This window comes from Falco naumanni, chromosome 4 (genome assembly GCF_017639655.2).
Source record: "Falco naumanni isolate bFalNau1 chromosome 4, bFalNau1.pat, whole genome shotgun sequence".
Lineage (NCBI taxonomy): Eukaryota > Metazoa > Chordata > Aves > Falconiformes > Falconidae > Falco > Falco naumanni.
In genome coordinates this window covers 78993501-79009294 of record NC_054057.1, presented here as the reverse complement: position 1 = coordinate 79009294, position 15794 = coordinate 78993501, and the positions used below count along the sequence as shown (strand labels likewise).

Here is a 15794-nt window from a genome sequence, read left to right as displayed (position 1 = left end):
AGTGATGCTCTTCTCTCTTAACTTTAAGGCATGAAGAAGCTGAAGGTCTTTGACCAGGGTTTGGAAAACACATGCAGGCGTGGCATTTTGAATAGCAGCAGCCCTGGTTCTGATCTGTCTGAGGAGCTGCTGAACTGATTTGCTGTGCTGGAGGTAGATTTTGCCACTTGCTGGGCTGCTTGTAACGAGTCAAGCGCATGCTCTGGATGTAGCTGATGTTATTCGCAATGTGTGTTAATAGCGGTAAGAATGGAAGACTATCATAAAATCATATTCTGAAAAAGCAGTGTTAATTTCCTTGGTTTCTGCATAGAAATTTTGCATTTGCAAGCCTCGCCATCTGCATTGCAGCCATTACATGTGGGAAGTATGGAATGTGTCTTATCAGACACAGAGCGTGCACAGCAAAGGACATCCAAAGGTTATGTTGTCATCATGTCAAATGGGTCTGTTTATTCTGAGTGCTGTAGAAGCAGAGCTTAATCAGAGCATCAGCCATATGCAGATTTGAAATTAGATTTTACAATAACCACCTGTCCGCTGTTTCGAATCCATCATATTCTTTGGGTTAGAGCTGTGTTTGCTTAGTGAATATAAGTGCTGGGAGAATGTAATCTAAAAGGCTTCATACAACAGTGTAAAAGGCACTTAAATGCCTGTATATGTAGGAGTGTGCAAGGGAAGCACATTTATTTTACGGCTTTGTGCTACCATCTGCTACTAAAGCATGTGGGGGAAAAGAAAGAAAGAGGCATTTTCCTATGTAAAAATCAATCATGAACCCCCCTATTAAGCTTCCTTTACTCTTTTTTGGGTTCATAATGCTTATATGCTCCAGCCAAAAAAATGTTGGTGACAATTGATGCAGCATTTGATCTTTCTCTGCCCTAAACGTTTTAAAAACAGTAAGCACAAAACATGCACATACTGTTTATATAGTGAGGCATGCCATAGTTTCTGTGACTCACAGCATTCTGCCTTTAAGGAGTCAAAAAAATCTGGCTGAAAAGTTTAAACCTCTCTCCACTATGTTGCAACATGGAAAAAAAAAAAAAAGATCCATGTGTTCACTTATTGCAAGCTGCATCAAGGCAGTGGTGAGTCAAGATGAAAAGAGCAACGATATTCGAAGTAAAGGCTGACATTTTAAACACTGGCACTTGGAAAGAAGTGGAATTAAAAAGAATAGCAGAGCAAAAATTGACAAACAACTTCTACCACAGTTTAATCATATGCTCAAAACTGCCTGAAACAAGTAAGTACTACAGTTTTTTTTTTCTTGCTTATCTCCACTGTGGTGATTATTCTTCTAAAGCAGTAGCTGCTTTCCCTGGGGAAAAAGAGAGAATTTATTTTTTGAATTCAGAGTATGGCCCTTCCCACGGAAGTCAACGGGAGTTTTTCATGGAATTCGGTGAGAACTTAAACGGGCCATTAAACAAGATCAGCAATGCAAGAGATTTCCAAAGCCATCCTGCCCCAGCAGCTCCCTCCTCACCACAAGGAGCAGCAGTGACCAGTGTTTTTGTGCTGACCAACGTCTGGAACCGTACATACCACTTTCTCCAGAGCAGGAGATGTTTTTATGGTTCCAGTTTTCTTACCATTTGTCACAGTAAAACTGAAATGTAATGGGCTTGTAAGTGAGGGTGGTGCCATGTAGCATGCAGCTGCTGAGTATCCAGCTGGGCTGAGTTGTGAGATGCTGCCTCTGGCCTCTCTGCTTCTGTCCAGGCTTTAGTGTAAATCCAGGAGCCAGGAAGGAGCCAGAATTGTAGCGGAAGAGCGTGCTCCAAGGTGAGGGCAGAAGCTTTGGTTTACAGCAGCACCTTGGGAAGCCTCTCATTTGTGTGGTCCCAAGGCGATGCTCAAGGGGAACTGCCCCAAATCTCCACTTTTCCCACGCTTTCCAAGAGTTTGACCTCCAAAGGCGCTTTCCTACTTGAGTTCCCCGGGTGCAAGCACCCCCGGGGTGGGATTTGCGTGTGGCTGGACCACATTCCCACCCATCCCTGGCTAGGACCTGGTGTGCCAGCACCGGGATGCGAAGCCAAGCAAGGCTGTGCTGGATGGGCTCTGGGGATTAAAAGCTGGCCCCTGGCCCCTGGCTCCAGCTCCGTGCTGTTGTGTGGGAAGGTGCGAGTCTGTGTCTTAACTTTTTTGGTCCAAGCTCCTCAAGAACTGCCCCCTGGCTGGAACTCGGGCGTGTTTATAACATCTCCTCACACCGCGAACTCTCGGTTGGAAAACGCTGCTACACAAACTGCTCCATAAGCCCTGGCCACCGCGCTCTGCCGGCTGCTGCCGCTCCGCGCCTACGTGTCCCGGCTGCCGCGGCCCCTTGCGCGCTGCCGGCGGCTCCGCGGGGCCGCCCCCCCCCAGCGGTGTCCCCCGGGGCCAGCAGGGGTTTCCAGCCCTGAATTTCCGCGCCGGGCCCTCTGGAGGTCAGTGTTCGCCCGCGCTGCAGCGGACCTGTTGCAGCCCCGCGGAGGCTCCGCGGGCAGGGCCGGCCAGGAGCGCCCGCCCGCCCGCAGCCTCCGCCAGCCCCGCGCTCCCTTTGCCGGCCCGGGGGGGGGGAGGGGGGAGCGGCGGGGCTCCGCGGGGTCTGCGGGGCCGCTCCTCGCCCGCGGGGCGCTGCAGCCGCGCCCCCCGCCCGGCCCGGGGCGGTGCCGCACCGCGGGGCGTACTGCGGCGCGGCGGAGCGGCGCGGCGGGCGGCGCCCCGCGCAGGATGGCGTACATCCAGGTGGGTGCGGAGCGGCGGCGCTGCGGGTCCCCGGGGCGAGCCGCGTCCCTGGGCGGGGGGGCCGGGGCGTATGCTCCCACGGGTGCCGGTGCCGCGGCGGGGCCCCCCCGTGTTCCTTGCCCGGCGCGGGTGCGCAACTTCGGGGTAACTTCTGGGGAGGAGTTCCCGGGGCGGCCCCCGGCGAGGGGGGCAGAAGCGGGGCTCGCAGCCTGCTGTCCGCCGGGCGGCGGGGCCGGAGCGGGGCCCCGCGGGGGACGGGGAGGACCCCTGCGCCCCCTGTCCCCTCTGCCGGGGAAGCGGGGTACCCGGGCGCGTGCGAACCCGGCCCGAGCCCGCACAGGGACTTCTGGCGGGAGGGGGGCGCTGGACCCCGCGGGCAGCCCGGGATGCGCCGGGGGTATGCTCGGCGGGGTGGGGGGCACGGGCGGTCCGGGCTGCGGCGAGCCCCAGTCTTCGGCGTGGTGAGTGGTCGGGCCCCCCAGCCCCCGGCGGTGTGAGGCTGAGTTAAACGTTGGGCCCGTTCGACCCCCGAGCTGTTCCCCCGGCGGCCCTGCAGCTCCCCGCTGCCCGCCCCTGGCTCCGCAGGCTGCCGCCGTGCCCCCCTCCGCCGTGCCCCCCCCCCCCCCCCCCCCGCCGTGCCCCCCAGTCCCCTTCCCCCCCGCGGCAGCGCCGCTCTCGGGACCCCCCTGTGCGAGGCGGGGGAACCCGGGGGACACGAAGGTAGCGCGCGCGCACACACACATACGCACACGTTACCCCCACGCTGTGGTGATAATTGCGTTGGGGTGATTGGGGGCCACCCGTGGGTGCGTGGCTGGGGGCCATGCTGTCCCTATGCTGTGGTGGGGCTCGTCAGCCTTCCCCGGGGGGGACACAACACGGTCTGTCACCATTGGGGACCCCACCCTGCTGCAGCATCCCTGGGGACACCGCCGTGGTGGGTGGTTGTGGCTGCACTGCTGACCCAGCTGTGCTCAGGGGCTGCGCCGACTTGTGGAGTGGGTGACCCCCCCCCAGGCCCAGTCACACGTAGGGGACTGGCCCCCCAGCAAGGTGTGAAGGTGCAGCCCTGCCTTGCGCCCAGCCCCGGTGAAGGGGGATGCACCTGGGAACACCGGGGTGGCCCTTCCTGGGGGCTCCCAGCTGGGCTGCTTGGCCAGCTTGGGACACATGGCAGGGCACGATGCTGCCTGCCCGACCCTGGGGGCTGAGCCCCTCTCCTGGCGGTGCTGAGCCCCTCTCTTGGAGGTGCTGAGCGTGGCATGGCAGCTTTGCTCCCCGGGATCCCCCAGTCCCTGGGGCATCCTTCTCTAAGCCTCTGCCTTTCCCAGCCCGGACCCTGCCCATGGACGCAGCTGGTCGTGTTTGCCTTCCCTTCACGGGCCCCTGCGTTTACATCCTATATGGTGCCGGTGACTTGTTTACCTCTTCTGTACTATAATATTTAGTTCTTATTTCTGCCCTCCCGTGTCCCGGCAGAGACTTGTGGGTGCCCACGGCCTCGGCTGGGGTGCCTGTGGGAGCGCTGTGCGTGCTGGGGGGGGTGGTGGCATACAGATGCAGTTTCAGGTGGCCCGTGGGGGCCAGGAGGGCTGTTGGACACAAGCCTACGGCACGTGCTGCGGCGTTCCGTTGTGTGGCACGGGTCCAGCTGCTTTGTTTGTCACCTCAAACATTCTTGTGGCAGCTCTGCTGAACCGCTGTCGCTTTGGCTGCCGTGCTGCAGCTGCAACATTGCGTTTGTAAGGAACTGTAAAACCCTTGAAACCATTCAGAGTTTTCTTGAATGGTCCATGGGTGTCAGGTCGTTGCTGTCTTGTCACATCATTTCCAGTCTCTTACTTTGTGCTTCTGACCAGTGGTGGCCTTGTCACCAGGCGCGGGTTTCTGAGAAGTTCTGAAGGGAGGTTAGTTCTGAAACATGGTCCATGGGAGAGTTCTTGGAACTGAAGGCAACCTCTGCATCCCAGCTTCTTTATGAAAAATGTCCATAAAGCATAGAGCTCCATTTCTACATGTGGAAGGGTAGAGAAGGCAGTGGTGGTGGGTGTTTGTGTGTTTTTTTTGTTTTGTGGGTTTGTATTGGTTTGGTTTTTTTAAGGGATTCCCCCTACAGAAAGACAGCCAGGACAGTTGGGAAACTCTTAGATGTTATCAAGGGAAAGCGATAGGAAAGACGTTTCACCAAGCTTCTGGGATGCTGCTAAGTCTCCAGTTATAAATGAAACGGGTCAAGTATAATGTCCCAGGGGTGACTTTGTGAATAAAACACCAGCTTGCAGTGATTTCTTCCTTTGCTGTAGATTTTCTCTGTGACTTTGGGGAAGTGGCTGCAGCGCAGATTTTCGAGCTGGAGTGCACGGCTCAAGCTATGAGTGCTTAACTTACAGTTTCTGTATGCTCCAAGTCACATCTGAGGATGAAGGTGAAGGTGCTCAGCTAGCTCAAGTGACGGGTACATGGTGGAGGGTATTCTGTGTCTGTACCCCTCCCTAGAAATCTTGCTTTTAACGAGTTGGCATTGAAACTACGTTTATATGGGCTGGATCTGGAGGAAAGCCTTTTTTTTCCTACTCTGGCATCTAACTGGAAGATTTGGATACAGTTTGCTGTCAGCAGCAAGTAGTTGCTGCAGTTAGAGACAGGTTATCAAAGGCAAAGAAGTAAAGCGGTTGTGTGATACCCTGTGAGCAAGGGGCAGTGAGCAGGGTTTTTGTGCTCTGGGATGGGCTTGGGAGTTTTGATCCTGGGGAAGGAGGAGCAGAGGGAGCTTGGTGGGGAAGGACTAGAGACAGCAGAAGCTGATGCCCGGTCAGGAGACCTCTCCTTCCTCTAACATCTACAAGGTACTGTCTTGCCAGAAATTCAAGCTCATCCCAGGCCAGGGCATGTCCTGGTAGAAAATTTAAAGTTATTTGAGCATTGCTAACCTGGTTTTGTCTTTTTCATTTTGTTCCCCTTTTCTTCATGCTGGATGTCTAAAAGGACAGTTGGAACCAATAAATGAGGTGAGTTAATCTGATGATTCACTCTCCGCTCTGTCTCCTCTCTCCATCCTGAGGGGATTGTCTCGTATTTTCTGACTCTTTACTGATGTCCTAGATATAAGTAATGCACCCCATTTGGGGCTGATAATTTTTTTTGTGTGTGTGATGTTCGGATTTTGTTTATGGAAAAAATTCTTGTGTTTTACTGGAGCAAAAGAAATGTTCCTGTGGAATCTTCTCTGCAGATCTGCGTTCCTCCAAGGGAACCCCTTTGCATGGTGTGATAGTGCCCTGGTATCTGCACACTCGTGAATACTGCAAATGTCTTGAGTATTTTGGGGGGATATCTATGGAGATGATCTCACATTCTTCATATTTTCAGCTTCTTAGGAACGTTTCAAGTTCACATATAATCGCAAAGCATTCGACCCTGGATGTGCCCATGCTGTGCTCTGGCAGCTGGGGTCTCCCCCCCGTGACTCGGGGGTGATGCCCTTTGTTAGCGGTGCCCTTGTGCTGCTTGGCGAGCCTTATGCACCGCAGAAGTTGGAGCTGGTGTGAGTGGGAAAGGGGCTAAGGTCTGGCTTTCTGCTCGCTCTTGAACTTGCTTGAAGCAAGCAGAGCTGTGAAGTGGAGGGAAGGCACTGGGGGTGGCAAAGGCGTGGGGCAGCAGCCTCCGTGGGGTGCTCACTCCCCGTGGCTGTAACAGCAGAGGAGCGCCGTTACAGGTGATGCTGCCACAGCCACCATGGAAACCTAAGAAATATTTTTCTGGGTCAAGTAACTTCTTAAAAAACAAAATAATTGAAGGTTCTTTGTTAAATTAATGATCACAGCAGAGAGGAGGCATGTGGATAGTGTGCTGTTGCTAATTCATTATAGTGGCAAGTTTGTTGGGCTGTAATCTCTGTGTGTATGGATCATACAAATATTACATACTGATACCTCTGCAGGGACAAAATGTGTTCATGTTGCTGTGTTAATTAAACAGACCCTTGCCGCATTAAACTGGAGCTTTCACTTGCCTTCTGTTTTTAATTCCTTTTATTGTACATTTGCCCACCTATTAGTTTGTGGATGTACATGAAAGAGTAAGCATGTTTCCACTCTAGCATATTGCTACGCTGTAGTGTTTTGTAAATCACCCTCTTGCCAACCTACATAATAATACATCGCTACTAGGGGGGAAATACCTGCGGTGAATGCTTATTTTCCTGCCTTCTTATGGCACCAGTGAAGTTGGGCTGATAACTGCATAGCACTTGTCTGTTGATATAGATGGAATAAATATAGTTCTTAATGTTCTGTTGCAGAAACACAAACGTAAATACAGCTGAATGTTATTTCTCAATAGCTATTGATGGGTTGTAATCTTGTACTTTGGTTTCCAATGGCTTCAGGGTCTGCTCGCTAGGATCTCGGATCTCTTGCTGTGCCGGTGGACTTGTAGAAATTGTTGTCAGAAGTGTTTCGACTGTAGCTGTTGTCAAACAAATGAAGATGAAGTTGAAATCCTTGGACCTTTTCCTGCTCAAACTCCAGCCTGGCTGTAAGTTTAGATGCATAATTTCCTCGCTTTAACTGAGGAGTAGGGCTGCTCAGCTGTAATGAGGGTATTGATACGAAATGGTAATAGGACATTCAGGGCATCTGGCTTGGAAAGGTGGAACCTCCTGCTGAGGGTGGGAACATAGGCTACTCAACGGCAAGGTGAATAAGGGCAGCCCTGTTAGCTCAGATAGTAAGGTGAGTCTTTGTAAAATGTTTGTCTGATGGGTAAGAAGTTATTTTGTAAGATAGCATAGCAAGCTGGTAACTGGCTCAGCTGTGCACCCTTTTCTGAAGATGCTTTTCATCTTCAGTCCTATTTCCTCCTCAAATGGCCCAGCACTTTGGAGCACTTCAGCTTTGCTGAAATGCTGATGAGTTTGTTTTGAAATATTTTCTTATCCTGGTGTGAAGGTGGTTATCATATAGGCAGATGAAAGGTGTACCTCATATGTGCTCTAAAGGGGAAATTAATTTAAAGTTTCATTTAGAGGCACAGGAGATGCCTCTTTAGTGTATCATACGATGCTCAGAAGTTGGACCTAGGCACTGAGACACTTAATTTTAACTACTCCTGTGAGTACCTACTGTTATTCTGTGTCAGGTCTGGAAGGTCCATGTCTTGGTTGTCATATAGGCAGATGAGAGGCAGACCTCATATGTGCTTTAAAGGGGAAATTAATTTAAAGTTTCATTTAGCAAGACTTGATCTTCTGCCTCATCTTGGTACTCTTCAGCATTTCCTCTTGAATCATTAAAGAGCAACAGCACCAGGTTTTATCTGGAGCTTTGATTAGTGTGTTTGCAGATCCGTTACAAAGCAAGTCAGTGAAGTCTTCCCTGTTTTATTCCCTCTCCTTTGGGAACCCGCAGCACAGGGGCGACCCTGTGGAGGCTTTAGTGAGACCAAGAAGGGAGCAGAGGTCTCCTGTCTTTTAGTGGCTGGTCTGGACTGTCTTCTGTGAGAGCAGCTTGTTTGATCGACATGGCTTCAGAGTGTCCAGAAGCCCTGGCACAGGAGATGCCTCTTCAGTGCATCATACGATGCTCAGAAGTTGGTACCTAGACACTGAGACACTGTTAATTTTAACTACTCCTGTGAGTACCTACTGTTGTTCTGTGTCAAGTCTAGAAGGTCCATGTCTTGGTGCAGCATTAAATAAATTGCCTCATGTTTAAATCAGTCTCATCTATATACTCACTGGAACCCAGGTAGAATAGGATGGTAATTAATACTGAAGTAATAAAACCAGAGATGTTCAAGATGTGTTAGAGTGGTTTTTAAATCTGGAGCAGCGTATTTAAGAGTCTGATGTATGTCCAGAAATGGATTCACCTGCAACTAATGGGAAATGGAAACAAAATCAATGCTAAATAGGAAAGCATTGTGCACAGGAGAACACCGTGATGAGGCTGCAGTATTGGATGTGGAAAGATTGCTGCAGGAGCAAGCGCATGCTTGGGAACAAGTTGCTAGGCTGGCTGTGAGGGGATGCTTCAGAGCTTCTCTGGTGCGCTGAGGAGCGGAAGGGACATGGTGTGTGTTAGGGCTGGGGTGACTGCCCCATGGCGTAGTCTGACTGCTGGATCCCTCTGTCTGGCTAAAGGGTCGTTGTAAGCTTTGAAGCTCCGTTCATCTTTCAATCTCAAAACTTGGGTGTATGGTGACTTTGCAGATGAGGTGGACTTTGCCATAGGCAGAGAACATGGAGACCTTTGGACTCATAAAATGCTTTCTCCAGCCTGTATTTTCTTCCCCCAGTGCTGCTCCATCTGAAAGCCTTTACAATTAACTTGTTACAATGGCCATCAGCAGAAGACAGTTTGCTCTGAAAATGTAAAAGCCCAGTTCATCAACAACGTTGCACTTTATGCTGCACCTACTCATGCTAGCAGCCCTGGGTAGGGTCCTCGAGACCCTGGCCTAGGTCATGTATCCATCTTCCCTTCCAGGCTCAGGCAGTTTGATGCAGTTAGGGTCTCCCTGTTCTGCCCTAGTGCTGAGAGAAGGTGAGTTCCCAGGGGTAATGCCTGAGAGGGGCAGCAGGAACCAAAGAAGAGGACACACGAGAGAAGTGGCTTTGCTTTGCAAGGAGGTGTGGATGCTGCCATGCCTTAGGGTCACTGATGTCACCATCTCCTCTGGCAATGTTGCAAATCCTGTGGTCTCTGAGGATGCCTGTTAACACACGTTGATGTGGAAGGTGGAGATCAGGCTTTGCTTGCTTGAAAAGGCTGTGGGCTCCTCTGCTTGAGCTGAGGTGGACCCAGGGTGGTGCCAGGGAAGATGGTGATGCTTTAAGCTTCCAGGGTGACTGTGCTGGAAAGTGGTGAGGGAACCCAGGCACGAGTCAAGTGGGGAGAGCAAAGAGAGCAGAGGAGACAGAGAGAGGGCAGGGGGCTGAGGGGATGTGATTGAGAGGAGAGGGAGAGAGAATGAGCCTGTAGAGGAGCAAGAGTCTGGAAGACAAAGAGGGAAGGAGAGCAAAAGGCAGCAGACAGAAACAGTGCGTGTTGTTTGCTGATCAATGGGAGGGCCAAACTCTTCCTGCGGGTAGGTTTAGGGTGGAAACAATCCCATTCAGACCCTGCTGGCTCAGAATTCAGAAGCCATAGATTTCTGTTTTCACTGTTGATCCGATACTCTTAAATCTCTGTGTGTGTTTTTGGAGGTAGGAAATGATGTCTGCGGTTAGATGTGTGAGGAGCGTAAGAGTCTGGAATTGGTCTCAGAATCAGGTGTTTAGTGGGAATGTTTTTAAGTGCTCAGAGATCAGTGTATGCCAATTGACCCCTCATCCTTGTTTTTTTTCTTTTATTTGTGAAAAGGGGGCTTTTGGATTCAGTGGAAACCCCTAAAATGGAAGATGGATACGATGCCACCATATTCTGCCTTTAGATGCATGTATTGAATTTAGAAACAAATCAATTTATTGTATTCCCTGCTCGCAGCCTAAAAGTGTTTTAAAAATAGGTCTAGGTTTTCTGCTGAGATCTTTCCACCTTGCCACTTCTGCGTGGGCCCAGAACACTGGTGTAATCCAGAATGCTGTTTGCTCATTCCTTACCTCGCTGCCCAGTCCCCAGGGGAAAACTGCTTTGTGGTCATCCTGAGCCTGCTAGCAAACATCTGAATGCCCGTGCTTAATAATCCTCCTATTATTTTTTGCCCATAGTTTTTCCCTTTGGAAAAACTCATTTTCCTGGAAATTCAGGAGGGGATGTTAAAGCTGCAAGTTTAAACCCTTCCTCTCGGGAGACGTGATTTTTCTCACTTTCTGAATGTTTTACAGTGGCAACTTAGGAAAAAAGAATTCTTGTTGGACTGAGTCTAATCGTATTGACCTGAATGCATGATAGCTTCTTGTTATTTCACGAAGAGCATTTGCATCCTGGTCTTTGCCGAAATGGGCTGGGAATGAGAGTCTGTGTTGGAGCTGCCTGTTATGGAATATTCTGCACAAACCACAAAGACAAACGGTGCGTGGTCCGTGAGACTGAATTGAAATCAGGACACGACTTCTCTTCCCAGAGGTTCAGATTAAACAGAAACAGAGCTGCTTTAACCAGAGCCAAAGTTTATTTGAGGAAAAATTATTGTGGCTCAGTAGCAATTTCCTTACTAAAGGTCATCTGTATGTTATTAACTCACTATTACGTTTACCCTTTGTAGAACATCCTTAATGCCTCTCTTCCTGATTCCCTTTTCACCCTGCCTTCTCCTTGTGCTGTGCATTTGCTTCTCCAACACGAGTACATCCAAATGCTACCTATCATTGTATAGACCCACGTTTAGCCATGAAAAAGCTGTTTGTGTTCCACGTACTGATTAATTGTCAAACTGCATGGCTTGGACTACCTTTAACGGGCTGCAGAGTTGTGCAAATACTGTGTGCCCCTTTTAGCATAGGGTTTGGTTTTGATTATTAATAGACTTTTTTTTTTTTTTTTAGTGTGAATGAGTTGTGTTTCTCTGAATTGGTGAGATTTGCATGGATCCTGCTGTGAGCTTTGTGGGTTTGGATAAGAATTTCCAGTGTAAATCTGTTTTGTATCTGGGGGGCCTTTTCTGTGAGTTTACTGCTTTTTGCAGATGTATTTATTGCTCTCCTCCAGTCATTGGTTACTAAAGCAAAATGATTCAACGTATTTTGTTTATACCCAGCCGAGCCATGCACACAGAAAGGGTGAATCAGGAGCAAAACTCACACAGTTTCCCCCTTTGCCTTGCTCATTTCACACTGATGCTTTCCAGAGTACTCTGTCTCATGGATTACCCAAAAGGCTTATTTTGCATGATCACACATCAGACACCGTTGTGTGATTTCACTCCCATCGGCAGCCGCTCTCCTCTGCACACGCAGTCGGAGACTTCCCCTCCCGGGGTTGTTGGTGCCTGCTCTCGCTCTTCGTTCAGGCGAGGCTGGGAGGTCCTGGCTGCTGCTGTGAGCTGCTGAGGTGCTTAACCAGAGCGTTGTTTTATATGAAAAGAACATAGATACGTATATACACACACACACACAAACTGAAATGGGAATTACATGTGGACTTCTTCATGATGCCGGTCTTCTGTTGAGTTTTCTCAGAGATGCTGCAGCTCTCACTGAAACTTGCCTTGTTGCTTAGATCCTGCCAATTTCCCTGCTCGCGCCGAGCCCCCTGGGCAGGAAAATTGCTGTCTGGTGAGAATCATCTCTGTTTTATAGAAGCAGATAAAAAGCAGCCAGTTATTCCAAAAAGCATGTCAATAAATAGCCCGTAGTGTACTGTATATAGAAGATCAAGTGTTGTAACCTTAGAGGTGTCCCTGCCAAGCAGTATTTTACTGAAGGGGGTGTGTGACAGGTTTGAGATGTCTGAGCACACTGGTTTCCCATGCTGGTTAATTCCCAGAAAAGTCTGTGCTTCCAAAGGGTGAACTTGCAGCAATAAGCTCCTGTTTGGGTTTTGTGGTTTGTGGGGTTTTGGTTTTTTTCTTTCTTTTTTTCTTAAAGACAAATACAATACTTCTGTTTAAGATCTGAGTCACATGTGCCTGTGTGGCCTGTGTCGTGCTCTAATACTGATATAACTGTTTGAAAGACAGGCAGAAAGATAAAGAATCTGGTTTTCACACAGGTCTGAAGTCAGCTGCTCAGCCTTTTGCTTGCCAGATAGATCAGGAGATACCCTGCAGCATCCAGGGATGTGCACCCAGGATTAGACCCAGAATACCAGAATGCGTTTCTGTTCTGTATATGCTCCTTTTCCTGGGTTGAATCACCCAAAGGTCTCTCGTTATAACAGGATAAGCAGCCAAAATGAGGACAAAGATGGAGACTCTGATAATACAATCAGTGAGCTGCCTCCCACTCTTCAGGATGTTTCCCCTGACAGAAGGCGGTCATCTTCGGATGCATCACGGTCCACTTACAGCCTCACGAGGCGGATTTCAAGTAAGGTCGTCCTTCCACCATTAATGTAATTCTTGTGGGGAAGAAAATCAAACTGTAGTTCTTGCTCTTTCATCTTTTAGACAGGGAATCAAGTCAAGTCGAAGGTACATTGATTAAAATCTCACCCTGTTCTGCAGGAGCGTGGTGGAGGGGGCCAGCCCTTTTTTTCTTGCTGAAGCATGTGTGTGGTGGTTGCACATGAAAACGGCCGGGGATGGGAGGGGGGGAAGCACAGCCGAGCTTGCACTTCAGCAGGACTGGCGGTGCTGTTAATTGTTGGCGATGTAATGGTGAGAGGTCCCACGGGGGAGCCTGCGGGGCTGAGCATCGCACAGGCACAGAGTGGCTGCACCCAAAGAAGCGCGAGTTGGCTTGAGCCTGGAGTGGCTTCCCTTGGGTTTCTAACCATCATATTTCTGTGTTTCTCTCGTTTAGGTTTAGAGTCGAGGAGGCCAAGTTCTCCATTAATTGACATTAAACCTATCGAGTTTGGAATAATAGGAGCTAAGAAAGAAATAGTTCAGCCAACTATCCTGCGGAAAACCTATACCCCTGATGACTATTTTAGAAAATTTGAACCAAGACTGTACTCTCTTGACTCCAATAGTGATGATATGGACTCCTTGACCGATGAGGAGATCTTATCGAAGTATCAGCTGGGCATGCTGCATTTTAGCACACAGTACGATCTGCTGCATAATTATCTAATAGTACGAGTCATCGAGGCTAAAGATCTGCCTCCTCCAATTTCTTACGACGGTTCGAGGCAAGATATGGCTCACTCCAACCCCTACGTGAAGATCTGCCTTCTTCCTGACCAGAAGAACTCCAAGCAGACCGGAGTGAAACGCAAAACGCAGAACCCGGTGTTTGAAGAGAGGTACACATTTGAAATCCCCTTTTTAGAAGCCCAGAGAAGAACTCTGCTTTTAACCGTAGTGGATTTTGACAAATTCTCACGCCATTGTGTTATTGGCAAAGTGTCAATGCCCTTGAGCGATGTAGACCTTGTGAAAGGCGGACACTGGTGGAAAGCCCTTGTGCCTAGTTCTCAGGTAACAGAATTTATCAGATTATTGCCAGAATGTTTCTCGTTGGTGTTTTTGTGTGGTTCCTTTGCTTGTTGGCAAGTAATGCAGTTTCTAATTAGTTGCTGTCGTCGTGTTTGTACAGCATCTGCTGAGTTGAAATAATGCGAGCCTATAACTGGTCTTGTAACTAACGCCGTGAGGTAGAGGAGCTGTGGTTCGTGTTCAAAGGAGGTGGCATGGCAAAAGATGCTCTGTCACCTTAATGAGAACAACTAAGGGATGCTGGGAAGCCTGCACCTTTTGGAAGATCTTTCTTGACACTGCAGTGACACCATCTCATCTGGGTCACCCCTGTGGTTGTTAACGTCGCAGGGCTTTGAGAACATGAGGGGAACCACAGGTGCCAGTTCAGTAATGTTTTGATTCAATAAAGCACGTAGAAGGCAAAATCTGCACAGACTTGTGAGCAAAAGAATTGCGAGGTCGTGGTAAATTTATTTTCATCATGAACCTGAAGGAAATAAACTTGCCATAGGTTTTGTCTGATGTAGGTGGCACGCTGCATGCAGGCAAGTTGGAGCATGCCTTTTGGGCTGGGTTTGTCCATCTGATGGGATGGGCCGAGAAGATGCAGAGGGTCTGTGTACTTCCACCTCTGTTCTCAGGAAAGAGCCCTGGTCAGTGCCACCTCTTTGCTAGCCAGGAAAAGAGCTGTTCAGTGGAAAGGTCTGAGTTTTGCAACCAGGAACTGTGGTTAGCTGCTGGATTTGCTACTAGCAGTGTTGCCCACATAGCTAGAGGCACAGGACACCGTAAAAAGCTGAGCTAAGAGTGTAGTGTGAGCAGCACATCAAATGTTTGTGCTAATGCCAGGAGTACCACTCAAAGCTGGTATAACAGGATTGCCTCTCCTGGTTCCTTCCCTGCTCTGGGATTGCAATTTCTAAGTTTTAGAGCCTTTGCTGCCTCAAACCCCTGTGTGAACTTGGGTGGTTTGTGTTTTCTTTGCTTTTTATGTGTGCACAGAAGGGTGGTATAGCCGGAGGTAAATCACTGACCTCAATGCTGATTTATGGTGTGAGTCCAAGAGTCTCATTTGGAGTGGAAACTTGTGATCAGACATTTCTCGAAGTAAAATCCACCAAGCAGTGTTAATATGTGAACTGCAGAGGGGCTGAGAGTGCTTTTACCTCTTGCTCAGACCTTCTGCAGCATCTAAGAGGAATGAAGACCAAGACCCCTGGTAACTGCAGGAGAGCCGACAACATTTGCACTAATAGGAGTGTTACGGGATTAGCCTGAGCAATGCTCAGGTAAAAAGGAAGGTTTTGAATGTTGTGCACAAGTCAAGATCATGGGGTCCCTGAGCATGTATTTATGTAGGACATTGTCCTCACATCAGTGGGATCTGCTTTGCTGGGCAGAGTGGCAGTGGGGAGTGAGGGGACAGCTGTGTTACGAAGCGGTCCGTAAGGAAAATGAACAAAGACAGATATTCCTGGGCTCCCCTTGCTGCCTGAGCCTTTTCCCCAAATGTTTATTTACGAATGCGTGCAACAGGTTTTTTTAATTATTATTTTTTTAATATATATTAGCAATTCATCATGGGCTCTGCACAGTGTATCTGAGGACAGAGCTCTCCTTTTTGCATCCCATTATCCTCCCATGATTCACACCATGCAGCCTTGCTTTCCCCTCCCCCCCAATGCTTTTGCATGACAAATACTTATCTGTATTATGTATCTCTCTATTAGTGACATGGATTCATTCCACAGCTAATACAGACCTTGATTAGACAAGATCATCTCTGCCTTCGTGTGCCAAGCTCGGAGCCAGCCCTCCCTCCCTCCCTCTCCAAGTTTCATTGAAAGCTGCTGCTGTTTTCAGCAGTGCTGTCTGCTTCACCAGGGTTCAAGCAAAATTATTTGTGCAGAAATTGGCATTTCTGAGGTTTATAAAAGGAAGGAGAGAGAGAGAGAACTCCATTTGAATGGGCAGGCCTAACCTCACATGCCTCTTGATTTATCTGCTTGCTGTCATCTGGAAAG

The 15794-nt window shown here is 49.3% G+C and overlaps 1 protein-coding gene across 1 annotated transcript in view; it reads left to right on the top strand.

Annotated features, from left to right (window-relative positions):
* The first annotated feature begins 2630 nt into the window (after nucleotides 1-2630).
* SYT17 (synaptotagmin 17) overlaps nucleotides 2631-15794 on the top strand; it is a 39107-nt gene continuing 25943 nt past the window's right edge. The window contains exons 1-5 of the mRNA XM_040593812.1: nucleotides 2631-2745; nucleotides 5736-5753; nucleotides 7133-7281; nucleotides 12567-12715; nucleotides 13151-13770. Coding sequence (XP_040449746.1) covers nucleotides 2731-2745; nucleotides 5736-5753; nucleotides 7133-7281; nucleotides 12567-12715; nucleotides 13151-13770 — 951 coding nt within the window. The 5' untranslated portion in view covers nucleotides 2631-2730. The remainder of the gene's footprint in view (nucleotides 2746-5735; nucleotides 5754-7132; nucleotides 7282-12566; nucleotides 12716-13150; nucleotides 13771-15794) is intronic.